The sequence below is a fragment of the Narcine bancroftii genome, chromosome 3 (genome assembly GCF_036971445.1).
Source record: "Narcine bancroftii isolate sNarBan1 chromosome 3, sNarBan1.hap1, whole genome shotgun sequence".
Taxonomy (NCBI): domain Eukaryota; kingdom Metazoa; phylum Chordata; class Chondrichthyes; order Torpediniformes; family Narcinidae; genus Narcine; species Narcine bancroftii.
Window position 1 is genome coordinate 88,650,426 of NC_091471.1, and position 27,631 is coordinate 88,678,056.

The following is a 27,631-nucleotide window of genomic DNA, read 5'->3' on the forward strand; positions in this document are numbered from 1 at the left end:
CCCAACCTATTGGCGAGTTGTGCCCAGAGCGCAGATGTGAACTAGGCGCCCCGATCACTGGTGAGGTGAACCGGGACACTGAACCGGGCGACCCAACCATGCAACAGTGCTCGGGAACAGGAGTCGGTGGAGGTGTGTGGCATCGGGATCGCCTCGGGCCAGCGAGTGATGTGGTCCACCATCGTAAACAGGTAACGGTTGCCCCGGGAAATGTGTAAGGGCCTGACGATGTCCACGTGAATGTGGCTGAACCGTTCCCGGATGTGCTCGAACTCCTGTACGGGCGCCTTGGTGTGCCTGTGCACCTTGGACGTTTGGCAGTAGGTGCATGTTCTGGCCTAGCCCGCGATCTGCTTCCACAGCCCATGCCGTACGAACCGTTCTGCCATCATCCGGACTGTGGACCTGATGGACGGATGTGAAAGGTCATGGATGTGACGGAAGACCTGCCTGCGCCACTGCTGGGGAACCACTGGCTGTGGGGTACCCAAGGAGATATCGCACAGGATGGTGCCTTCACTGCTTGGAGTTGGGAGGTCTCGGAACCGCAGGCCGGTGATGGCAGTCTTGAAGGCCCTCGTCTCCTCATCAGCTTCCTGGTCCCAGGTGAGCTGGTCGAAGTCGAGGCCAGGCGTTAGCGCGCAGATGGCTGGTCGCGACAGTGCATCGGCAGCCACATTGTCCTTCCCTGCCTTGTGCCGAATGTCGATGTTAAACTCTGACACGAAGGAGAGGTGGCGCTGCTGGCGCGCCGACCAGGGATCCTTTGTCATCACCAGCGCCTGGGTGAGGGGTTTGTGGTCGGTGAAAATGGTAAAAGTTCTCCCCTCCAAAAAATAGCGGAAATGCCGCACTGCTAAGTACATGCCCAGAAACTTGCGGTCGAAGGCACTATACTTGCGTTCCGGCGGGTGGAACAGGCGGCTGGAGTATGCCAGCGTCTTCCAATGTCCATTCACCTGCTGCTCCAGGACAGCACCGACGGCTGTGGCAGGGGCATCGACAGAGAGTGCCATATGCAGGTCAATATGCAGGTGGGCGAGCATGGCGGCCTTCGCGAGGGCGTCCTTGGTGTCCTCGAATGCGGTGCAGGCTTCTGGGTTCCAAGAGAACGTCTTGTGCTTGACTGCTATGAGGGCGAACAGTGGCTGCATGATGCGTGCAGCGCCCGTGATTAAACGGTTGTAAAAGTTGACCATACCCGCGAACTCCTGCAGCCCCTTCAGGCTGTCTGGGTGTGGGAACTCCCTGATAGTGGCGACCTTCACAGTGACGGGCATGGCTCCTTCAGCTGTGATGGTATGGCCCAGGAACTGCATGAACTCTTTCCCAAACTGGCACTTGGCCAGGTTGATGGTAAGGCCGAAGTCGGCCAGCCAGGAGAAAAGGGCACGTAGGTGGGCCTTGTGTTGCGCCCAGTCCTTGCTGGCGACGAGGATGTCGTCCAAATAAATAAAGACGAAATCCAAGTCCCTGCCCACAGAGTCCATGTGGCGCTGGACGATCTGAGTGGTGTTCTTGAGCCCAAATGGCATGCGCAGGAATTCGAACAAGCCAAAGAGGGTGATGATGGCCATCTTGGTTATGTCCTCAGGGTGCACCGGGATCTGGTGATATCCATGCACCAGGTCAACCTTGGAGAAAACCCTCGCACCATGCAGGTAGGCTGTAAAGTCTTTGATGTGAGAGATAGGGTAATGGTCAGGAACAGTTGCCTCATTCAGCCATTGATAGTCTCTGCAGGGACGCCAGCCACTGGAGGCTTTCGGGACCAGGTGCAGCGGTGAGGCCCACAGGCTCTCGGACTGCCGAATGATCCCCAGCTCCAACAGCTGCGAAAACTCCTCCTTCACTACCTGGAGCTTGTCAGGTGGGAGCCGGCATGCCTTGGCGTGAACCAGCAGGCCCTGGGTGGGGATGTGGTGGAACATCCCATGGTTCAGCGAGGCAGCAGAGAACTGTGGCTTGAGGAGTGTCGGGAACTCATCCAGGATCCGCTGGAACTTGTGTTTGGGAGTGCTGATCATGGCCATCTGCGATTGCTCTAGTCGGGAGGGACGAGACAGTGAACCTCCACGCGAAATTCCGTTGGCCGATCTGGAAGTGGACTGTCTTGTCTCCATAAGTCTGGATTGCCGTTGCGTTGGCTGCACGGAGGGGAGGTCCATGAGGTCGGTTCCTGGATTTGATGGCCGTGGCCAGGATGACGCTGACCTGGGCTCCAGTGTCAACAAGGAACCACCGGTCGCTGACTGAGTCCCACGGGTAGAGAAGGCTGTGCCCTTGCCAGCCGCCGCAGCCAGTCTGGTCATTTCCCTGGAACGAGCAGGGCTGACGACACTTCCGAGCCTTGGCTCCCCAGCGCTGGTGGTAGAAGCAGAGGCCTGAAGCAGATTCTGTGGCCTTGGTTATGGTCTTGGGGGCCCCTGCAGGGGCCGGGTGCTCTACCGCAGCGCTAGGGGCAGGCTTGGGATGGTTGTGCCCTTACCTCGTGACCTGCTGGACCACTTTGCCTTCCGAGAATCGTGCGAGCCATAGCTCTTAGGCCTTCTGGGCAACCTTCCTCGGGTCGGTGAAGCTCTCCTGGACCAGCAGTGGCTGGATGTCCCCGGGCATATGTTCAAGGAAGATGCGCTCGAAGAGTGGGCAGTTGGTGTACTTACCCATGAGCGCGAGCATCTCGTCCATCAGTTTCATCGGGGACCTGTCCCCCAGGGCATCGAGCTGCAGCACCCGAGCGGCACACTGGTGTCTGGATAGTCTGAGGGACCCAGTAAGCACTGCTTGATGATATTATATTTGTCCTCGGCGGGTGGGTGCTGAACAAGATGCAGCACATGTCTGGTGGTGGCCTGGTCCAGGGCAGCAACACATTGTAGAATTTGGTCGTGTCGGACAAAATCTGGTGGAGGTGAAACTGGGCCTCCACATGGACAAACCTGATCTCCAGCTCCTGAACCCAGAATTCAGGCAGTTTCATAGCTATAGTGCTGATCCCAGGCTCGCTCATGATGGGTTCAAAGACATTTGAACCAATCAGGGTCACCAATTGTAGCGGCGGCTACATTGCTCCTGCAATAACACACACAACCAGATGGGTTGAGCTCAGTGAGCAGACTAGTTTATTGCAGGCACTTATATTCCCAGCCCGGACCTGCCTGTGAACTGCGCTGGAGGGTGCTGACGTCACCTGGGTGTCACGTGGTCCCCCAGCGTGGGTTTCTGAGCCCCGTGCTGGAAGGAAGGGAAACCCCCGATGGCACCATTTTGGCCGACTGCCCCACCGCGTGGCTTACAAGTGGGGCCGTTTCGCCTGCCTTGTGGTGAGCCGCCACAGTCCTCCCTTTTATCTTGAACCAACTTCCTAATCTCCTGTGAAAACCACGCCTCTCTTGAACATTTGGCTCTGCCTTTTATCCTAACAATAACATAAAGATTCTGCACCCTCAAAATCTCACCTTTCAATGCCCTCCAATTCTCCTCAATCTCCTTCCCAAAAAACAAATCAGCCCAAACCACTCCCTGCAAATCCCTTCTCATTTCATCAAATCTGGCTTTTCCCCCCACGCAAAAACCTTCATGGTCGGACCAGACTTATTTATCCCTAATTATGTTGAAAGTAATGGTACCATGATCTCTGGATCTGAAGTGCTCCCCAACACACACCTCAATCACCTCCCCTATCTCATTCCCCAACATTGCCCCTTCTCTTGTGGGTACCTCAACATATTGCTGCAAAAACTATCCTGCCCATATTTTACAAATTCTAAGCCATCGAGCCCTTTCACTGAATGCGTCTCCCAATCTATATTAGGAAAATTAAAATCCCCAATTAACACAACCCTGTGCTTATTGCACATTTCAGCTATTTCCTTACACATTTGCTCCTCCAGTTCTCACTCCCCATTAGGTAGTCTATAATACACCTTTTCTATTTTTTAATTCCACCCACACCGCCTCCCTTGATGAGCACTCCAATCTATCACGCATCAGCACTGCCGTTACATTTTCCCTGACAAGTAATGCCACACCCCACCCCTCCAATTCTATAACACCTAAAGCAGCGAAATCCCGGAATATTTAACTGCCAGTCACATCCCTCCTGCCACCACGTCTTACTAATCGCCACTACATCATACTGCCAAGTGCTAATCTACACCTTCAGCTCTTCCACCTAACTTACAATACTCCAAGCATTAAAGTAAATGCATTTCAGAGACTTCCCACATCTTTTGCTTATCCCCCTCTTTACTGTCAACTCTATTATTTATTACCATTATCCCCCCCTCTATCATAACATCAATCCCTTTCCTCCTCGATCATCTGCCCTTCCATCCCCAAATTTGTTTACAAGCCTTCTCTCTTTGCTGACAAACCTTCTCTCTGCTGTCCTCCCTTCTATGGACCCTTTCCCCCAACCATACTAGTTTAAAGCCTCCTTAATTGCCCTAGCAAATGCCACCTCCAGGATCCTGGTCCCTCTGGGACTCAGATGCAACCCATCTGTTCGGTACAGGTCCCACCTCCCCCAGAATAGGACCCAGTGATCCAAGAACTTGAATCCCTGCCCCGTACTCCACCTCTTTAGCCATGCATTCAACCTCCACCTGATTCTATTCTTGCTCTCACTATCACATGGCCCAGGAAGCAATCCAGAGATTACCCCCTTTGCGCTCCTTCTTGGCTCCCCACCCAACTCCCTATATTCATTTTTCAGGACCACTTCCTCCTTCCTCCCTTTTGGTATGGTACCAACATGCACCACGGTCTCTGGTTCATTACCCTCCCCTTTTAGGATGTCATGGACATGAGAAATTACATCCCAGACCCTGGCACCATGACCTGAGTTTCTCTCGCACTTTTGTGTTCTGGTATCCACGTAGTATCTTGAATTTCATGCACCACGAATCCCACATCTCTTTCAATAATAATTTGCTTCTACATTCTTCCTTCTGAAATGAATAACCTTGCATTTTCCCACATTGTATTCCACTAACTTCATACTCACTTACTTAATCTATCCGTATATTTTGCAGGCTCTTTGTGTACTTATTAACTCGCCCAACTTCATTTCATCAGCAAATTTCTCGAAGATGTTTTAGTGGATGGGTGTTTAAAAGAACACAAGGAGCAAACAATTACCAGACTGCTCTGCCATTCATTAAGATCACGATTGTCCCTTGGCATTGGTTGAAGATACCTGAAAAAAATTATTTTGCTCTTTAAAATACTGTAACAGTGTCGTGAGTCAACTAAAGAGGCAAATAATTTAATGTCGTGTTGAAATTCAGCAACTTCTATTCCACAGTGCTACACTGACATGTTATTCTAAATGTTGTGTTCAATCTCTTGTTCTGGATTTTAATCTCGCTCCCTATTGATAGAGGCAAGGGGGTGTGAAATGCAGGGGAATGCGAGAGAATGTGAATGGCTATCAGGTTCGTAAACTTGACCTTACCAGGCTCATCCTAATGTATTTTGTTACCACAGAAAAGACTGTCTGTACTTTTGTAACACCACTTTCTTTAGTCACACTATCGTAACTATGGCTAATGTCCATCAACATTTTGTATTTATTATCTCTTTTTCTTTCTTTGGCTTAGCTTCGCGGACGAAGATTTATGGAGGGGGTTAAATGTCCACGTCAGCTGCAGGCTCGTTTGTGGCTGACAAGTCCGATGCGGGACAGGCAGACACGGTTGCAGCGGTTGCAGGGGAAAATTGGTTGCTTGGGTTGGGTGTTGGGTTTTTCCTCCTTTGCCTTTTGTCAGTGAGGTGGGCTCTGTGGTCTTCTTCAAAGGAGGTTGCTGCCCGCCAAACTGTGAGGCGCCAAGATGCACGGTTTGAGGCGATATCAGCCCACTGCTGGTGGTCAATGTGGCAGGCACCAAGAGATTTCTTTAGGCAGTCCTTGTACCTCTTCTTTGGTGCACCTCTGTCACGGTGGCCAGTGGAGAGCTCGCCATATAACACGATCTTGGGAAGGCGATGGTCCTCCATTCTGGAGACGTGACCCACCCAGCGCAGCTGGATCTTCAGCAGCGTGGACTCGATGCTGTCGACCTCTGCCATCTCAAGTACTTCGACGTTAGGGATGAAAGCGCTCCAATGAATGTTGAGGATGGAGCGGAGACAACGCTGGTGGAAGCCCTGTTGCAATTTAACAGCAAGTAACAATTTAACCTTCCAGACTAAAGTGCCTTTGGAAAACCAAATCAAAGACCTTGCTAAAATCAATAGATCTATGATGTCCAGTGCCCTGACCTCATCAAGCCTCTTGCTCACCTCTATTATGAAATGCTTCAAGCATCTGGTGATGGAACCTATCAAAGCATACCTCCCAGAGGCACTGGACCCATTTCAGTTCACCAAAAGAAGACATTGATCCACTGACGATGCTAAAGCCTTGTTCCTTTGCTCTATCCTGACTCACTGGAGAATGGTTCCTCATAAGTTAGGTTGCTGTTCATGGACTTCAGCTCAGCATTTAATACGATCATTCCGCAGAACATCGAGCACTGCCTTGCTGAGCATTGGCACTCCTCGGCTGTGTGCACAGCCCGCTCCTGTTCACACTACTGACCCACGAGTGCATCGCCAGCTCCAGCTCCAACAGTGTCATCAATTTTGCAGATGACCCAACAGTAGTTGACCTCATCAGCAACAACGATAAAATGGGGGAAAATCTCATGATATGATGCAAGAGTAACAACCAGAGTCTCAACATGCACAAGACAAAGGAGATGATCATGGACTTCAGGAGGACCAGAAACAACCACCCTCCATTATACATCAATAACTCGGAAGTTGTAGAGAGCACAAAGTTCCTTGGAGTTCACTTAACTAGTGACCAATCGTGAACACACAACATTTCCTCACTTGTCAAAATAGGCATTTACAAACACCGGACACTAAATTGCGTAGTCAAACTTACCAAAAGGTAAGCGGCCAGGGCAAATGTGGAATTGGCATGCTGTCAGGCCAGTGGGGAGTGGAATGGACTGGCTGGAAGCAGAGTTAGGGCAGGAGCCATAATCCCCCACACTGCTGGAATTGCTCTGGCATTCCAGCGGCATGGGGGACTATGGGTAAGGAAGACAGCAAGCACTGATGCCATTTTCTACCCAGGCAGCCATCAAATTGACCAGCAGCAGCTACACAGTGCGTGTACACAGGTAGACAGTCCACCTCCAAAGTGGTTTGCCTACCCTTGCAGTTTTAAAAAAAATTCTACCCATCAATTGGCCTGTACACCAAATTGGCAGGTTAAACTCCTGTTACAATCCAATTTGTAACACCATAGTGAATGCACTTCCTGAGAAGACTGATGTGGGCAACCTTCTACAGAAACTCTATTGAGAGCGTCCTGGCTGGCTGCATTATAGTGTGGGTATGTTGTTGCAGAGAAATGGATCAAAGGTCAATCCACAGGATCTTAACAGTGGCAGAGAGGATGAGGATCACTAGAGTATCTCTCCCGCTGCCCCCCTCCCCCCACCCCAATGGACGTAATCTACTAGGATTGTTGCCATAGTATCATGGAAGATTACAGTACAGAAACAGGACCTTCGACTCCTGGTCTGTGAAAAACTATTCTGTCTAGTCCCACTGATATGTAGCCCTTCATACCCATTCCATTCATGTACTTGTCCAAATTCTACTGAAAAATTTAAAATTGAGCCTGCACTCACCTTCTTCTAGCAGTTCATTCCACACTCCCACTAGTCTCTGTGTGAAGAAGTTCCCTCTAATGTTCCCCTAAAATTTTCCCCTTTCACCCTAATCCCCAGTCCACTGGTGTGTATCTCACCTATTCCAAGTGGAAAAAGCCTACCTTCATTTACTTTGTCTATCTCCCTCATAATTTTAAATACCTCTATCAAATCTTCCCTCATTCTTCTATGCTCCAGGGAATAAACTCATAACCTGTTTAGCCTTTCCCTGTAACTCAGTTTCAGAATTCCAGACAAAATCATAGTAAATCTTCTCTGCACGCTTATTGATAACTTTCCTGCAGTTAGGTGACCAAAACTGTACCCAAGACTCCAAATTTGACCTCACCAATGTCTTATACAACTTTACCATAGCCTCGCAACTCCAAAACTCAGCAGTCTGATTGATGAAGGCCAATATGCCAAAAGCTCTCTTTATAACCCTATCTACCTATGATATCACTTTCAGGGAATTATGTATTAGTGTTCCCAGATCCCTCTGTTCTACCACACTCCTCAATGCCCTACCATTCACCGTGTATCTCCTTTCTTGGTTTGTTCTTCCAAAATGTAACACCTCACACTTGTCTGCATTGCGTTACAAGCAATGTAATAAGGACTCAAAAACCAGCAGGCAACAGAAATTCATCAAGACAGTGGCTACATAAACAAAATTGGTTTTATTTTCTTAATACAGAATAATAAGATTAATATTTAACTTATCACTATTAAGTTACTTAACTTAACCCCACTCCTAATTCTAAGTGCATGTGTGTTTATGCGTGTTCAAGATGGTTCTTTTTCACTGTCCAGTCATTTACTGTTCACTTCTCCAAGTTTACTGGTATCAGGCAGTTTTCAGTACTGTACACAGAATTAAAGTCATTATATTCAACAGGCTCCACACATAGTCTACCAGTCTGATCTTCAAGGGGACTGTGGCCTCTGGAATCGTAGTAGACACGTTGAAATAACAACACAAGGCATTTTTAGAGTAAATCAAACAGATTTTCTCTTCATCACCCACTCAACCTTTTAAAAGCCCAAATCGCGTGCTCAACACGCACTGACGTCATTACGCACTGATGTCACGTGGCCGGTTCCATGTCTCCTGGGAGTTGTAGTGCCACCATAGTGCTGCTACATGCCCCCCCCCCGCCCCCCCAAAAAGCAGCAAAAAAGTTTGTCTTTTAGGAAGTTGACCTCTGTGACAGACTGTTGGCTGCTGCAGTGGGGAAGACTTGTCCACATGAGCTGGTTTAAGCCTGTCAAAATAGTGAAAGACTGTGGCTTCCTTTCAATGTCTAAAATACAGGTCAACCTAGTTTGTCTGAGTATTCTATAAGATCCCTCGTAGGGCATCTGTAAAGATTGACCAAGTGTTTCCCTTTGGACGAAGACATATTTGCAGTTTTTGAGGTCTTCAAGCAGAAAGGAAGAGTATTCTTCATGTGACAATGGTGGTATAGGGGTCAATTTTCCTATAGTCTCCCTTAGCTTACTCAACAGTTCCTTAGGATCATTGCTGGAGTTGGAATGGTAAGGGACTAACTCGCCTGGAACCACTAATGGTGCACTGTACAGGAGCTTTGCAGATGAAGTTTGGTCCTTCTTTAGAGTTGTTATAATGCCCAGTTCCTCCATCTTTGCATACTCTTCCTTAACTAAGAACAGCTTCTCTGGAGGCAAGCGACGTGCTTTAGCATGGTAAGATGGCCCTTAGTACAAATGCGATGAGTAACATCATGCTTTGCAGTGGAGGCAGAAAATTGTAGAGTAATAATCTCAGGGAAAAGCTTGAAGAATTCATCTACTGGTTTACTTAATGTTTGAAGGTGCAGAGCAGGGGTATAGGTGTCTGCCGGAGGCATAGTCTGAAAAGTAGTTCCATTTATCTACTGAGCCATTTTAAGTTGTCGAGGAATGAATGAGCCCAAAGAAAATCTGCAACAAGCAAAGGTTGGGATACTGCTGCTATAATGAATGGCACCAGGAAGATGAATGTCAAGTTTGAGGATCATCTCTACACATGGCCAAAGGTCAGAGTGTTGGAACTGTTAACTCATTGTAGTTGCAGATCCTGGGTAGGATGGTGTGTGCCAAAACTGGTGGGTGGAAATACACTAACTTCTGAACCCGTGTCCACCAGAAATTTTCGCAGGGACAACTGGTCCCAGACATACAGTAGGCTTGTAGGTTTCTCGCCAACTGTTGCAGCCCTTACTAGTGGTTGTTCTGAGCTTTTTCTGCAAACTGGCAGGGTAGAAGGCACTTGCAGTCATTTACTCCCCATTGCCTATAGTAATAACACCAAGATGAGGTGTTGCCTGCTTGTAGGGAGTAATGTGCTAAGAGCACTAGAGTGTGACACGGGGTCAATATCGGAGGGGTGGTTGCCCAGACTTGTATTTCCTTTTTGTGCTTTTTAGCCAGTAATAGAATGTCTGCCTCTGCTGCCTTAGCCCTTGAGTCTTCAAGAGAACACTTACATAACAAGAGTCTTATATCATTTGGCATTTGCTTTAAAAAGAGCTGGTCGAATAACATTGGGCCTTTTGCCAGCTGCCAGGAACAGCATTTCATCCATTAGTTCTGAAGGGACACTGTTATGATTCCAAAGGATCCCAAAATGCAGCAGCAAAAGAGATTCACCAAGACAAATGGTTACTTAAACAAAAGTTGCTTTTAATTATCTTTAAACATGGAAACAGGATCAAACTTTATCTTATCAGTATTAACATAACCCCCTTCTAATTCTAAACGCATGTGTATGTAATGTGTGTATATATTCAGAAAAGCTCTTTAATTCACATTCCAATCTCACTTCTCACTCCTCCAAGTTCACTGGTTCCAGGCAATTCTTAAACTGTGCAGAGAATTTAACATTTATGAATTTCACCAGGCTTTGGTGCTTGAAAAGTAAATGGTTACCGCTCAGGAAGGTTCTTGTTGGTTTTCAAAGAGAGATTTGTTGCTCGTTGGACACCCACAACTGGTCCCTTTCGATCAGCCACTTCATTGTCTTGCTGAAGAAACTTGCACCATCAGGGTTTTCCAGATATTAACCTCTTTTTTTCAGTTCACTACAGAGTTTCTTTTTGTTTCTCTTATTTCAATTGAAACATTATGCACCCAATCCTTTCCTCTTGTATTGACCACAATGGCTTTCACCAGGCTGAACTAAGAACTCACAACCCGTCTTCAAAATGGGTTTTTTCCACAAGCTTGCCAGCTTGTCATGTTCCAGTCCCAGCTGCTGTTGTTGAACTGTAGAACTGAATTCTCTCTCTCTCTCTCTCTCTCTCTCTCTCTCTCTCTCTGTGACACACTCAGAGAAAACCACATGACACTCTTAGAACTGCCAATTGCACTCAGACAGACTGTGGCTCCGGACCTAATCTTCCAAGTTCGTTCATCTGTTGCTTTCCAAAACAATAATCCATTACTCCACAGCATGTCCAATTAACTTCTACTTGTGAAGTCTTTATAGGCATTCTGCAAAGTTTTTACAAAGGCACTCGGAACCTGAACTGTCTGGATTGAGCAGAGTTCTGGCATCTTAAATTAGATCTGTTTTGACGTGTTTGAATGCGATCTACACTAAAAAACCTGTCACAATTTATCTTTAAAACTTATCTATATACAGTATAAAAATAACATAATCTGTCACAGAGCGGTCTCCCAACCCATCGAAATGTAATAGTTTTGTTGCCCTTCCTTACAGGACATCCCACATACATGTAATAAAAATGTTTTTTAAGCATCATACTTGCTGGTATGTAGTGGATCCTGTAGGAAGTCGCTGACCCTATTAGCCACTGCCTGGTCCAGGGCACTGACAAGATGGTTATAATGACTGGTGTCCAATTCGACTTTGCAAAGGTGAAATTGTCCTTCATCCTGTTGGAACCATAGTTCAGGTTCAGCTGCCCAGAAAAGTGGAAGCTTCACATCAACGGCTGCAGAGTCCATGTTTGTCTAAAAATATGTTTTTGGTTTCGTCGGGGTCACCAATTGTGGCCACTGGAATCACGTGGATACGATAAAATAACCACACAAGGCATTTTTAGAGTGAATCAAATGGATTTACTCATCACCCGTGCAACCTTTTAAAAGCCCAAACCATGTGCTCAACACGCACTGACGTCATCACTCACTGATGTCACATAGTCAGTTTGATGCCTCCTGGGAGTTGTAGTGCCACCATAGCTCTGCTATATGACGAGTTTTGTCCTTTACTATCCTTTTTCTCTTAACATTACTGTAGAAACACTTAAGGTTTTTCTCCACATTGTCTGCCAAAGAAACTTCATTCTTCTTTTAGCCTTTCTGATTTGTTTCTTGGATTTATTTTTCTGGCATACTCCTCAAGTACCTCATTTGCTCCATGTTGCCTATACCTGCCATACACCTTTCTCTTCTTCCAAACTAGATCGCCATTATCTCTCGAAAACCAAGATTCCCTATGCCTGTTAATTTTCCTTTTAATCCTGACAGGTGATGAATTCTCAACTCTCAAAATTTCATCTTTTGAATGTCTTCCACTTACATCGTACATCCTTGCCCAAAATCAACTTATCCCATTTGTTCCTTTCTCATTTCCTCAACATTGGTCTTTCTCCAATTTAGAATCTCAACCTGAGGCCCAGACCTGTCTTTCTCTAAAATTAACATGAAACTAATGGCATTATGATCACTAAACCCAAAATATTTCCTTACACGTACTTCAGTCACTTGTCCTGTCTCATTCCCTAATAGGAGATCCAATATTCTACTTTCTCTAGAGGTACCTCTATATATTGATTTAGAAAACTTTCCTGAACACGTTTGACAAACTCTAACCCATTCAGCCCTTTTATTGTATGGGAGTCCCAGTAAATATGTGAAAAGTTAAAATTTCCTACTATCATAACCTTGTATTTACTGCAGCTATCTGCTATCTCTCTACAGATTTGCTCCTCCAATTCTCATTGACTATTGGTCAATCTGTAATACAACCCTATGAGCGTGGACATACATCTCCTGTTCCTCAACTCTAACCATGTAGCCTCAGTAGACGAGCCCTGTGGTCTGTCCTGTCTGAGCCCACCTGTGATATTTTCCCTGATGAGCAATGCCAGTCCTTCCCCTTTCATCGTTTCCATTTCATTGTGTCTGAAATAATGGATGCCTGGAACTTTGAGCTGGCAGTCCTGCCCCTCCTGTAACCCAGTTTCACTAATGGTCACAATGCCATAATTCCACGTGCCAATCCATTCCTTAAGCTCATCTACCTTCCCTACAATATGTCTTGCATTGAAATAGATGCACCTGAGAGCATTTCCAGCATGTAGAACTCTTTACTTCTGACTTTGCATGCAATTTTCACATAATATTTTCCCTCCTCCACTCCTCTATCTGCTCTGGCACTCTGGTCCCATCCTCCTGAAAATCCATTTTGGGCCCCCCTCTGCCGGAGCAGCACTAGCAAACTTCCCGCAAGGACATTAGTCCCCCTCCAGTCCAGATTCAGTTTCGATGCATTGAAATTAGTTTTTTTCCCAAGCCTTCTTTGATTAACCATTCAGTTAAACCATTGTAGAAAGGCTGTCAAAGATCATTGATGAGGCTTGTTTATTGTGAGCTGAATACAATGAGTAACTAGCAGCAGGGCAAATTGTCCTGTAGGAACAGATCCTACCTTCCCTGGAAGAGAGCTAATGATCCAGAATCTTGAAGCCCTCACTCCTGCACCATGTCTTTAACCATGTGTTAAGCAGCATTATCCTCATATTTGTCACCTCACAAGCACGTGGCACAGTGACATTCCTGAGATCACAACCCTGGAGGTCCTGTCCTTCAACTTTGTGGCTAACTATGTGAGTTCTCTGCAGGATCTCATCACCCTTCCTACTTAGTTCACTGGTTCCTGCATGGACCACAATATTTAGCTGCTCACCCTTCATCTTGAGAATGCCGTGAACTCTATCTGAGAAATCTTGGACCCTAGCACCAGGGAGGCAATGTACCATCTGGGAATCTCGATCCCTTCCTTCCACAGAACCTCTTATCTGCCCCCTATAAAATCCCCCTATCACTACAGCTCGCCTCTTCTCCTCCCTTACTTTCTTTAACAAGGGACCAGGCTCTGTGCCAGAGACCTGATTGTTATGGCTTGTTCCCTATTAGGTACCCACCACCCTCCCCCACCAAACAGTATCCAAAATGGAATTCGTTATTAAGGGGAATGCCCACAGAACTACCCTGCACTGACTGCCCATTTCCTTTCCCTCTCTTGACTGTCACCCAGCTGCCCTCCTCCTGCCTCCAAGGTGTGATAGCGTCCCTGTAATTCCTGTCTATCAACCTTCTGCTACCTGAATGGTCCAGAATTCATCCAACTCCAGCACCAATTCATTAACAGTTTCTAAGGAGCTGCAGCTGGATGCACTTCTCACAGATGAACCACATACTACAAGAGGACCATTCCCCTGCCTTGGCTGCCATTCCCACTGTCTATGACTAGAGGAAAAACATATACAGGTGCTTCCATACATATAATGGTCTGACTTACAGTTTTTCAAAGTTACGATGGTTCAAATCCAGACTTTCAATTTTGAATTCCGATCTGTTCCCGCACTTGCAATATGCAGTATGCAATTCTCTCGCATCCCCTCCATGCAGCAATTAATTTTAATTCAAAGCTTCAAACATTCTTAATGCCCAGTGTGCTTTCGCTGTGTATGTTAAAGTTTTTTCAGTGTGGAATAAAAGTATTAAAAATTAATTATAAAAATGGTAGGTGCAGTATCCTTTCTCGATAAGATTTTTTCGATTTACGTTGCATTTGATGGAACATAACCCCATTGTAAGTTGAGGAGCACCTGTATAAGATAAATATAAACCTGCCCTTAGCTGTGCTTACCCGCTGTATCCTTTTCATTCCTCGAATAGGGGAGCCCTTATTTATTTTGACTCCTGCACCACCACCTCAGCTCCTACTTGCAGAAGTCCCTTGAGATAAAGCCTTTTCACTTTGACTCAGACAATTCCGATGACGACTGCTCTCTCATTATCAAAAGGGGGCACGCAAAATCATTGAGGGGCCCTACCACCCCGCACACAGCATCTTTCAGCTACTCCCATCAAGACAGATTCAGGAATATCAAAACCAGTAACACCAGGTTGAGAAATGGATTCTTCCCACAGGCAGTGAGAATACTAAACAACCAAAGGAACTGATTTCACTAACCATCTGAGACTTTTATAGTCACAAAACAACATTTATTTATTTATTTGTACTTATGAATACTTGTCCTACATATGTATTGTTTGTCTGCATGGATGTTACGTTTGGCTGTGTTATCTTCATGTTTTGCATTGAAAACTTTTTCATCCAGGTTGTACTTGTGCAATCATAATAATAACTTGACTATATTTTTTTTAAAACTATCTGCCATGCACAAATTTACGCTGACTACCTCCAATCAGTTCACAATGATTCAAATACTGATCAGTCTTGTCCTTTAGAATGCCCTCCATCCTGACTTGTACTTACTGTCCTTTTTAAATATTGTCACAATATTAGCCAATTTTCAGTTTTCCAGCACTTCACCCAAGGCCAAATATGATACAAGTATTTCAGCAAGGGCCTCTACAATTTTCTTTTTAGCATCACACAAGGTGCAAGGATGCACTTTGTCAGGCTCTGGGGGTTTGTCCATTTTAATACTCTCAAAGGCTGGTAGGAACTCACTGCAAATTAATGTGGTTCAGCATCTTGCCACTTGTTTCCTCCAGTTCCATGGCTTCCATTATTTCCACAGTAAAGACTGATAGAATATTCATTCAAAATCCCATCCAAAGGTGGCCTTGTTAATATTTCATGGGACCAATTCTCTCCCTAGCCACCATTTTTACTCTTAATATACAAGTAGAATCTTGGGATTCTCCTTTATCCTGCTCACCAGCTCCACCTCGTATCTTTTTTCCTCCTGAACTCCCTCTTAAGCATATTCCTACACTTCCTAAGGAATTCACTTGATCCAGACTTAAATTTAATGTCTGCCTCTCTTTTCCTGACCAGATCCTCAATATACCTCATCAACCAGGGGTTCTTAAACTTTCCAGCCTTGCCCTTCACCCTATTGGGAACGTGCAATGTCAGAACTCTTGCTGTATCTCCTTTCAAAGCATCCCACTTTCCAGGTGTCCCCTCTCCCAATCGACTTCTGCAAATTCCTGCGTAATCACTCCAAAGTCAGTCTTGCCCCAATTTAGAACTTTAACTTGCAGAACAGTCCCATCTCTCTGCATAATTATTTTAAAACTAATATTGGATCCAAAGTGCTCCCTCACTGTCATATCGGTTACTTGTTCCCTAAGAGGAGGTCCAGTTTTGTGGCCCCTCTAATGGGGTCCTCAATATATTGATTCAGGAAGCACTCTTTGTCACACTTAACAAATTTCACTCTGTTGAAGCCCTTTGTACAATGGGTGCCCCAATCAATGTTCGGGAAGTCTCCCAGTCATAGTACAGTCTTATTCTTACAGCTGTCTTAAATTTCCCTCTATATGTTCTTCTGTACTATGAGATTACTATAATCTCATGATGGAGCAAAGAACAAATGAGGTTAAGCTGATATCCTTAGTTTATTAGGTATGACTCTATTACAGTCTAAACTGCTTAAACCCCAACCTGTGTTGTCCTTTGTCTGCATCCCTCACGTGATCCGAATCTGCCCCTGCTCTCGACTGGCTGGCCTGCACAGGCGCCTCTGGACCAAGTGCAACGTCTGGTGGGTCATCAGCAGTGACAGACCCTACGTAAAACCCGTTATATGCTTGAGGCCGTTATGGTTCAAGTTCCCCTTGACTGAGGGGCCTAGACAACTGCCCCAACAAAGTGATCTTTCCCTTCTCTCCAAATCAAGAATATCCTCTCTTAAGCGCTGTAAGCTATTTTGTGTGTTAAGTGGAATGAAAAATGAGGTATTTGTGGAACATCTGGAGTTAAATCAAGGAGTGCTGGCTTTGAGAACTATTGCAATATTTTCTTTTGAATAAGTGGTTAGCTCCTTGTCTCCTGCATTAAGGGCTGACAGTTTCCTCATCAACTTCCTTTCCTCTAATATATTCCAATTCTATCCTTTGTTTTTTTTGGAAGATCCCATCCTCTGCTGTCTGATAGTGCGTTCAACTTAGTTAAAATGCTAGTTGAGTGTTTAAGCTTGAAGAGCCACTGTCCATCCCAACCCAGATCCAAGATTATGGGTTTTTCCCCCCCACTTATTTCTTTATTTATTGGGATTTAAATCATTTTTTTTTTCATCAAGATAGCTTCACTTCCCTGTGCTATTGTGTCTTACAGGTTCTCTCAAATTTTACTTCTGTCTGTACTCCCAGCTTGTATTCATTGTCACGACTTGAATCTCAAAATTATGACTGATGTGTTGAATAAGTGAGAATAGGATTTTGATGCACAAATTATTGTAATACTAATATTGTAATGAGTAATATTATTAAACAATGATGTGACTTTCTAGGATATTACATCGATACACATATAGCTCTGACTTTATTCCTCATTGTGATATTTTAATTTTCAGGTCCTTTTGAAGACCACTGCAGGTGACATTGATATAGAATTATGGTCAAAAGAGGCACCAAAAGCATGTAGAAACTTTATTCAACTCTGCTTGGAAGGTATATTTCAAAGATTGCATTGTTTATAATACAATTGTCTTGTTTTCCTTACTATTTTCTATATTGGAACAACAATATATATAATCTTATATATAAATAGTTCCAAGGAATAATTTTAAAATTAATACAATTTATGAAAAGATGTTGAGTTTATCAGATTGATAAAATAGTTACTGAAATAATTTCTGTTAACACTACTATAATGTAGTTTTGTGGCTTTTAAATTTAGAATGATGTTAAAGGAAAATAGCAAAAGGAATAATGGTAGCTAGCTTAAAACCTGTGGGGACAATGGACTGCTGAATTGACATCTTGAAGATCTCTGTGATGACCTCTGTCCGTTAGTCTGCCCAGTCCTTCAGTACCTGACTGGGTATGTTGTCTGGTCCCATTGCCTTGTGCGGCTAGGCAAAGGGCAGCTCTCCAGGGAGACATGGAGTTTTCTGTGTTGAATGTGATGACTAAATGTTGTGTTTGGAGGATTGAGTCTGGACACAAGAGTTACAATCAAAGGTAACTTTGTAGAACACACGGGAAACAAGCAGGGGAAATTGTCAAGTGATACTAATTACTACATGTTCTAAACAACTATGTGGTCATTCACATTAGACCCAGGTTGGACTCTGATACCAGTGGCCACCTATCTTCTACACGCTCCTGCACGTGTACTCACTTCACAGACGGCCTTTCAAATACACTTAGCAATTCCCTGTACCAACGGGGGTGCAGCATTCTGCAAGCACTGATCTAGTGTAGGGCACACTTTACTCACAACTCCTCAAGCGATATCCACAGTAGTGACCTGGTGTAGAGCAATTTCTGGACTTGGACCAGGGGGCAGAGAGAAAGAAATGTGGTGGGCATCAATGTTTTATACTGTTCTGAGCTGGGCATCTGGCCAATGATGACCCGGAGTCATTTAAATGAGCCAATGGTCAGGTGTGCACTAATAGGTGGGTGGAGTCCAACCTTGATTGGCAGGTGATGTGACTTCTGAATAAGTTTCAGCCAGGGAGGTCATGTGACTCTGTAATCCACAATATTCTAGACAGAGAGGCCACATGTTCCTCCACAATCCACATATAACACCAAGTTAAACTAAAATTCCACTGCTTGCCTATGATGTATTCCCTTCATATTCATTTGTCTATCTTGTAGCCTCTAAAATGCTACCCTTATATTCGCTTCCATCACTACTCTTGGCAGCCCGTTCCAGACACCTGCCACTCTCTGTGTTGCTGCTTATTTGATTCAGAGGAGCGTGCAGATGGAGGGCTGGGGGCATTTTTGTGATGGTCAAAGTGCATTCACAACTCTGCATTTTATAATGGTGGTGGGTGGTCCCTGTCCCATGCAGTGATACATCCTGACAGTTCGAATGGGAAATGTAGATGTTTGGGATAATGGTCAGAGTTACCCTCACCATGATTGAGACTGCAGAACAGCCCAAAGGGGTAGTTAACAGAATATGAATTATATAACTGAGTGAGGCTGGGAAGATAGAAAAGTTCAAAGGTGCAAGATTGAGGTTTAATTATAAAAAATCTAGTATGCAGGCAAGGGGCAAAGATAAGGGAAATCATACATCCTTAAATAGATTGATCTCATGAGGAGTAAGCCGCCAGGTCTTTCAGACTTGTTTTGCCTTTCCATATGATCATGGCTGATCTATGGTGGTCTCAATTCCTGTGTCAGTTCCTTCCAATTCCTTGATCTTGCAAATATTTATCAGTCTTTACCTTAATTATATCTAATGGCCTCCATTAGCCATTCTCAACATGAGCCATACAGACTCCCCTCCATGCCCCCCTCCCCCAAGATGGGGCCATAGTATATTTAAGAGAGGCTGCGGACTGAAATCATAAAATATTTCTTATGTTTTTATGGAGTTGGTAGGAGAGAAAGAAGAAACCAACTAAACTTCACTGCTTCACAGGGAACAGGGCCCATAAACTTTGAGCAGAGTCCTAGGGGCCTTAGTCAAAAATAGGTTGAGAATGACCTGACTACATTGCCATTTGGGTCAGAGTATTCTTGAGATTCACTACTCTGAGAGAAGGAATTTCTACACACTTCAGTTGTAAATGACCAGTTGTTCTTGGATTCTTTTTCTCTAGTTAGAGTATCTCCACATCTTGTCAAATTACTGAAGGATCTTGTGTGATTGAACAAGGTCACCCTCATTCTTCTAAACTAAGGAAGAAAGACTCAAACTGTCTTGCCTCTTAACAGTTCTTCTTCTTGGCTTGGCTTCACGGACGAAGTTAACAGTACAATCATGTTATTTGCTGTCTCAATTGTTTGTTGAATTTTCTGTCAGCTTTATGTGATTTGTGCATCAGAACACTTTGGTACCTCTGTGGTACCTCACTTAATTTGTAGGTCCTCTTCATTTAGAATCTAAATAGAATTTAGATGTGACCCAATTTATTGCAAATTTGGATATAACACGATGAGTCATTGGACTCCGATGTCGTGCCACCAGAAGTGAGTACAGGGACTCGGGGCTGCAGTGAGCAGTGGGAACAGTCGGTTTACTAAAAATTAATTTGTATTTAATAGCAACTGCAACGATTTATTGAAACTCTGATTTAGCGCAACCTGCTTTTTTTTCACGATGCGATTTTTTTTTAATATAACCAAACTATCTTGTTATAATGGGGTTCCACTATAATCACTTTTTTTCTCTTTATTAGGATTTCAGATTTACCGCATGATCTCACACTTTTCCTCATTAAAGTCTATTTGCAGGTTTTCATCTAGTTTAGGTATATCTCAATGCAGAACCACAAAGTCCTTATCACACTGTGCTCTTCCACCTATTTTCCTTTAATCAGCAATCTTTGATCCCTTGCATTTGATTGTTTTCTCTAGGTCAGTAATGTAAATGGTTTTAGCAAAGCATTCTATACTGAGCTACTTTAGACATCACTGTACACGTTGTTGAGTTGATGTACATGATGTGGAGTCTAGTGCAAGACTGACACTGCCAGGCTTCTGTCACATGGACAGGAATGATGCAATCAGTGCAATCAATGATGTCATTAGCCCAGATAAAAACCCATTGGATGCAGGTCAATTTTCTGCATTTTCCACAGCACATCCTCCATTTTGGGATCCGGTTTGGTTGCTGGTTTGTGGGTCGCCACATGACCCTGTCCCCAAGAACTGGCAATCCTGCTGCAGACCCCCCCAGAATCTGTATCTTTTATTGTTTGGGCGGCATTCCTCTCTGCGACCACGGACCACGACTGGTCCGTCCAGATCTGGATGGGCAGGTTTGAGGCGGGCTATTTCAAAAGCTTCCTCTTTACCTGTGAGGTCCAAAATGTACATCAAACCATTGCGTCTCAGTACCTCGAAGGGACCCTCATGCGAATGCTGGAGTGATGCTCCAGGTGCTTCTTTCTGTATGAGAACATACTTGCAGTCCTGCAAGTTCTGGGGTATATAGGACCTGGCCTGACCATGTTGAGATTTTGGTATAGGTGCTAAAGAACTGCGGTTCTCGCAGAGCATGCTTAGGACTGCTGCGGACGTCTCCCGTCCTTGTGAATGTGACACAAATTCTTTGGAGCCATCAGGGGTGCGCCATAGACCAGCTCTGCCAATGAAGCACCTATATCGTCTTGGGTGCTGTTCGTATGCCCAAGATTATCCATGGCAATTTGTCAATCCAGTTAGGACCCTGCAGATACTCCATAAGGGCTGATTTCAAATGCCTGTGGAACCTTTCTACTAGTTCATTGGATTGTGACCTCCAAGCAGGGTGGCCATTGTTGACCACAAGCTTGACGTGAATTGGGCAACCCTGTCAGATGTGATGTGCGCTATCAGACCAAAACATGCTATCCAGGTGGAAATGAGGGCCCTGGTGCAGGTGTCAGTAATCCTGTCTGCTGGTAGAACCGCCTCTGGCCATCGCGTGGCCCGATTCACATAGTGAGAATAAAACGGGAAGCACATAACATCAGCAGGGGCCTATAACATTCACATGTACTTGGTCAAACCTCCAATATGTTGGCTCAAAAGATTGTAGTGGGGCTTTTGTGTGTTGCTGGACTTTGGATGTCTGACAACGAGTGCATCTTCATCCAATTGCTGACCTGTTTTCAAGGCCATGCCACACAAATCTGATGGCTACTGTCTAGACAGTCATTCTGATCAATAGATGTGCCAACCCGTGTACCGTGTCAAATACCTGCTGCCTCCAGGCCACTGGAATAATTGGGCGAGGATGACCTGTAGATAAGTCATACAGGAGTTTGAGCTCCCCCAGGCCTACCGGAATTTCTTCCAGCTTCAGGTTCGAGTCTCCTGTTCCGTAACATGGAATTTCTTCCTGAGCTCAACGTAGTCCACACCTTGGGCTAAGGTCTGCACAGATTGTATGGCTAGGTGAGACAGCGCATCTGCCACTTGGTTAGCCGTTCCTGAGATGTGTTCGATGGCCATCATGAACTCAGAAATGTATGATAAATGTCTTTGTTGACAAGCTGACCATGGATCTGATACCTCAATGAAGGCAAATGTAAGTGGCTTGTGGTTTGTAAAAGCCATGAAATGCCTGCCTTCTAGAAAGTACCTGAAATCTCTGATAGCTAGGTACAGTGCCAGCAATTCTTGATCAAAAGCACTGTACCTGAGTTCTGGTGGTCTTAGGCGCTTGCTAAAGAAACTCAATGGTTTCCAATGCCCATCGATTTACTGTTCAAGCACCCCCTCCTACTGCCATACTGGACACATTCATTGTTAGGGTGGACCAGCAGTACAGCATTAGCCAGTGTTTCCTTGACATTCTTGAATGATGTTGACAATTCTTCGACCTAATTGACATCCCTTGCCTGACACCAGGGCGAAGAGGGGGCACATGATGTGAGCAACTAATGGCAGAAACTGGTGATAAAAGTTCATCATTCCAACGAACTCCTGGAGGCCTTTAACTGGGCTGGGCTTAGCGAATGCCTGGATCGGCGCGACCTTTACTGGTAGTGGCTTTGCTCCATGTTTGTTGATTCTATGACCCAGAAAGACGATGGTCACTAACCCAGATTGACACTTGGCTTGGTTGATGGTCAGTCCAAACTCCTTCAAATGAGTGAAAAGCTTGCACAAGTGGGACAGATGTTCCTGATGACTGCGGCTAGTGATAAGTATGAAGGTAAAGTTGAGATCTCGTCCCACTCTGCCATTAAACATTGGAAAGTCTGCGTGGCATTCTTGAACCCAAATTCATCCTTCTGAATTCAAAAAGACCAAAGGGTGTAATAATAGCCATGTTTTGGAATGTCATCCAGGTGGACCAGGATCTGATGCTACCCCCAGGCCAGGTCCACCTTGGAAAAGATGCGGGCTCTCTGCAGGTTGTACGCAAAGTCCTGTAAATGTGGTACTGGGTAGCGATCCAGTGCGGTAATCTCGTTCAACCTGTGTTAATCATGGCAGGGCCTCCATCCGGCTGCGGCCTTTGGTACCATTTGGAATAGGGAGGCCCAGGAGCTGTTGGACCAATGTACAATACTCATGTCCTCCATCCTTTCAAACTCCTCTTTGGCCAGACAAAGTTTATCCGTGGGGAGCCTGCAAGCTTGGGCATGGAGCGGTGGCCCTCGGTTGATATGTAGTGTTTCACCCCATGTTTTGGCATCGCCAAGGTGAATTGCGGGGAATTCTGCCAAGAACCTGGCATATTCATTCTCCGAAAGAATAACGGAGTCTAAATGCAGGGCTGGCAGCTTGGGCGAAGGTCTGGAAAGTGTCAGTATGAATGAGTCTTCGTCCCTCTAGATAAATCAGCAGGCCATGTGCTGTGAGAAAAATCAGCTCCCTGTAGTGGTTGTGTGACCGCGGCCAATATGAATGTCCATGTAAATTTAGTTTCGCCAAACTGAAGTAGTATCCTACGCTTGGCAAATGCCTGGATAGTCCTCCAGTTTGCGACGTTCAATTATGCCCCGGATTTTCTTTTACTTGTGTCATGCCCCGAAGGAGGGGGAAGCACACTAATCTCAGCCCCTGTATCCACCAAGAAAACTGGCCGGAATGTTTATCCCAGACATATAAAAGGCTGTCTTGATGGACAGCCGCTGCACCCATTAGTGACAGCTGGCTCCGGTGTTTCCCTGAAATGTGCAGGAAGATGGGCAGCGGCAAGTTTCTGTGCCCCATCGTTTATGGTAGAAACACCATAAAATGGGTGCTGTCTTTGTCCTATTGTCTCCTGGCCAACTAGCAGTCTGATAACAGATTTGTTTGACCCTGCTTCCGGTCTAATGTTGGAATTGCACAGTCCTGTTGCTGTGAGCGGGATCTGATGACCTACTCTACAGATGCAATGCTTTCTTGCTGAGCCCACCATAGAATGTCAGCATGGGCCATGACTCTCCATTGGTCAGTGAAATTCTCATCAGCCAGCGGCATGCGGATATCTTCTGGCAACTGCTCCAAGAAATCCTGCTTGAATATGCCCTTCCGCTAGTGCCAGCATTTCGTTCATGAACTATCTCCCAAGCCATACAAGTGAAGTAAACGGGCCGCTCACTCATGTCGTGAGAGGCTAAAGGTATGGATGAGTGGGCTCTTGAGCGCCATATATTCACTGTCCTCCAGAGGCTGTTGCAGAAAAGTATAAACTCAGCATGCCATCTCTTGATCCAGGGCAATTACAACATAGTAGTACATGTTATCTGCCTTCAACTGGAATTGGGCTTCTGCTTGATCAAACCATACACGTGGTTGTGGTCTAAAACATTGGCAGTTTCAGGGCTACAGCATGCAACAAAGAAAACATTTCCATGTTGGGGTCCAAATGATATTTGGACCATTGGGATCACCAGTGTCGTGGAATATTCGGTACTGAGCTACTATAGACATCATTGTATACATTGTGGAATCACTGTACATGGTGAGTTGATGTACATACTGTAGAGTCTAGTGCAAGACTGACACCTCCAGACTTGCATGCTGGGGTTATATACATCACATGGACAGGAAATGATATCATTAGCCAAGTTAAAAACCTGTGTTGGATGCAGGTCAATTTCCTTCATTTTTCACAGCACATCTGCCATTTAGGAGCCGGTTCCCTTGCTGGAAAGTGGGTCATCACATTGTAAACAATTGTGGGCTAGGAATGCATCCCCGGGATACTCCACTAGTTGCATCCCTCCAACTGTTTGTTTTCTATGTGACAGCTAGTTTTCCATCCATGCTAACATACTTCCTCTATTACCTTGTCAAATGCATTTTGGAAATCTAAATAAACCATACCTACAGGTTCCCTCTATAAACTTTTCCTATGATATCTCCAAATATGACAATGTACCTTCGCTCCTCTTCACTGTATATACCTCTATATGGTCACCCTTCAGCCTCCAACGCTTCAGAGAGAAAAATCCAAATATGCCAAGTGCCATCTCTACTAACCTGTCTACCTGTGCTGCTACTTTCAAGGAACTATGTACCTGTACCGCTTGGTCTCATATTTATACAAAACCTGTAGGACCCTGCCATTTACTGTTTTAAGTCCAGTCTTGGTTTAACCTACCAAAATGCAACACCTCACACATACCTAATTTAATAATGTAGAGATGATGATTTTACTTTGACTTCCTCATAATCCCTCAGTAGAACCTTCTTCCTAGTCCTGCCTATGCCATCAGTGCCTATGTGGACAAAGATAACTAGATTCTATCCCTGTCACCTCAGTTTGGAAGAGATGCCCTTAACACTAGCACTTGGCAGATAGCAGTCTTGGGACTCTCACTCTTTACTTGCTCTTGCCATATAAATGGAAGTATAATTAACTCATTTTGCAATCAGTTTTCCTTACAATAATCAATTATATCTTGCTGTTAGGTTTCCAAGCATTCACTAGAAAAATCCTTTTTCTGCATCTCGGAGTTCTGCCATTTCTCATCATTTTAAAAAAAATTTCCTGCCAAATGGACAATTTCACATTTTCTCATAGTTCATTGCATCCTTAAGTGCAGAAATTTTGCAGAAAAGCTGTTGTATTGCTTCTTAAAAAAAACCATTTTATCCTCACATATTTCAGATACCATATTTGCTAGTAACTCTTAACGCAAAAAAAAATTGTATAATAGGATTACACTACCAGTTGCCAATCCAAAAGGAAGTAATTATCTTCTAATTGACCTTGGCATGTGCTTATCTGCAGCAATTAAATCTTGATAGTGTGATCATATGAACATGTGGATTATATTGTTTATTGTCTTGTGGTGGTACGCCATTAGGCAGGCGTACAATTAGGCTTGTCACACACGTGGCGGGGAAGCCGGCCAAAATGGCACCATCGGGGGTTTCCTCCCGACCTCAGCACCAGGCTCAGAAGCCTGTGCTTGGGGACCCACGTGACACACCGGTGACGTCGGAGCCTCCAGTGCGGGCGGTTCTCAGCCAGATCCCGGCTGAGAGTATAAGACTAGTCAGGCAACCTGCAATAAATCAGTTTTTGCTCACTGAACTTCACCCGTCTGGTTGTGCGATCCTTCAGTTAGCAGTGTAGCCACCGCTACAATTGGTGACCCCGACAGGTTTAAACGTCTTTGAACCCAACATGAATGACCCTTTGATCAACCCTATAGCCATCAAGCTTCCTGACTTCTGGGTTCAGGAGCCGGAGACCTGGTTCAGCCATGCAGAGGCTCAGTTTCACCTCTGCCAGATTTCATCGGATTCGACCAAGTTTTACCATGTGGTCGCCACCCTGGACCAGGCCACCACCAAGCGAGTGCTGCACCTCGTTCAGCACCCACCCGTGGAAGATAAGTACGGGACCATCAAGCCGGTGCTCACCGGCTCCCTCGGCCTCTCCAGGCACCAGTGTGCTGCTCAGATGCTGTGCCTCAATGCCTTGGGGGACAGAACTCCAATCGAGTTGATGGATGAGATGCTCACGCTCATGGGCGATCACACCAACTGTCCACTCTTCGAGCGTATCTTCCTCGACCATCTGCCTGAAGACATCCGGCCGTTACTTTCCCAGAAGAGGTTCGTCGACCCTAGGAAGGTCGCTCAAAAGGCTCAGGAGCTATGACTTGAATGATTCCCGGAGGGCTCAGCAGTCCAGCAGGTTACGAGTCACGGGCATGACCTCGCCAAGCCTTCCTCTAGTGCTGCGGTTATCCACTTCAGGCCTCTGCTTCTTCCACCAGTGTTGGGGAGCCAAGGCTCAGAAGTGTCGTCAGCCCTGCTCATTTCAGGGAAACGAGTAGGCTGGCCGCTGTTAATGGCTGTGGCCGCTGGCCAAGAACACAGCCTTCTCTACCTGCGGGATTCAGTCAGTGACTGACACTTCCTCGTCGACACCTGGGCCCAGATCAGCGTCATCCCAGCCATCGAGTCCCGGAACCGGCCTCGAGAACCTCCCCTCCGTGCAGCCAATTCGACGGAGGTCCAAGCATATGGAGACAAGACTGTCCACTTCCAGATCGACCAGCGGAAGTTCTCGTGGAAGTTCACCATTTCGTCCCTTTCGACTGCCATCCTGGGTGTCAACTTCCTCCCTGCCCACGGACTTCTGGTCAACATTCGAGGTAGGTGACTGGTGGATGCCCGTACCTTCCAATCCTTTCACCTCAATGCCTCCCGCACAGAGCAGCTGCGGATGTCCATGGACAGCATGCCCAAGGACGAGTTTCTGCGTATCCTGGACGAGTTCCCGTCCCTCCTCAAGTCGCAGTTCTCCACTGCCTCACCAAGCCACAGGGTGTTTCATTACATCCCCACCCAAGGCCCCACCGGTCCACGCCAAGGCACGCCGGCTCCCGCCGGATAAGCTCCAGATAGCGAAGGAAGAGTTCTCGCATCTGCAGGAGCTGGGGATCATTTGACGCTCCGACAGTCCTTGGGCCTCAACATTCCACCTGGTCCCGAAAGCCTCCAGTGGCTGGCGCCCCTGCGGAGATTATCGATGACTTAACGATGCGACAGTACCTGACCGTTACCCGATCCCTCACATCCAGAACTTTATGGCCAACCTGCATGGCACGAGGGTATTCTCCAAGGTCGACCTGGTGCGGGGGTATCACCAAATCCCGGTGCACCCCGAGGACATACCCAAAACGGCCATCATCACCCCCTTCGGCTTGTTCGAGTTCCTACACATGCCATTCGAGCTCAAGAATGCCGCCCAGACCTTCCAGCACCTTATGGACACAGTGGGCAGGGATTTGAATTTCGTATTCATTTACCTGGATGACATCCTCGTCACC

The 27,631-nt window shown here is 45.8% G+C and overlaps 1 protein-coding gene across 1 annotated transcript in view; it reads left to right on the plus strand.

Annotated features, from left to right (window-relative positions):
* Positions 1-27,631, plus strand: part of cwc27 (CWC27 spliceosome associated cyclophilin) — a 235,233-nt gene that overhangs the window by 4,188 nt on the left and 203,414 nt on the right. Inside the window, exon 2 of the mRNA XM_069924501.1 lies at positions 17,300-17,396. Coding sequence (XP_069780602.1) covers positions 17,300-17,396 — 97 coding nt within the window. The remainder of the gene's footprint in view (positions 1-17,299; positions 17,397-27,631) is intronic.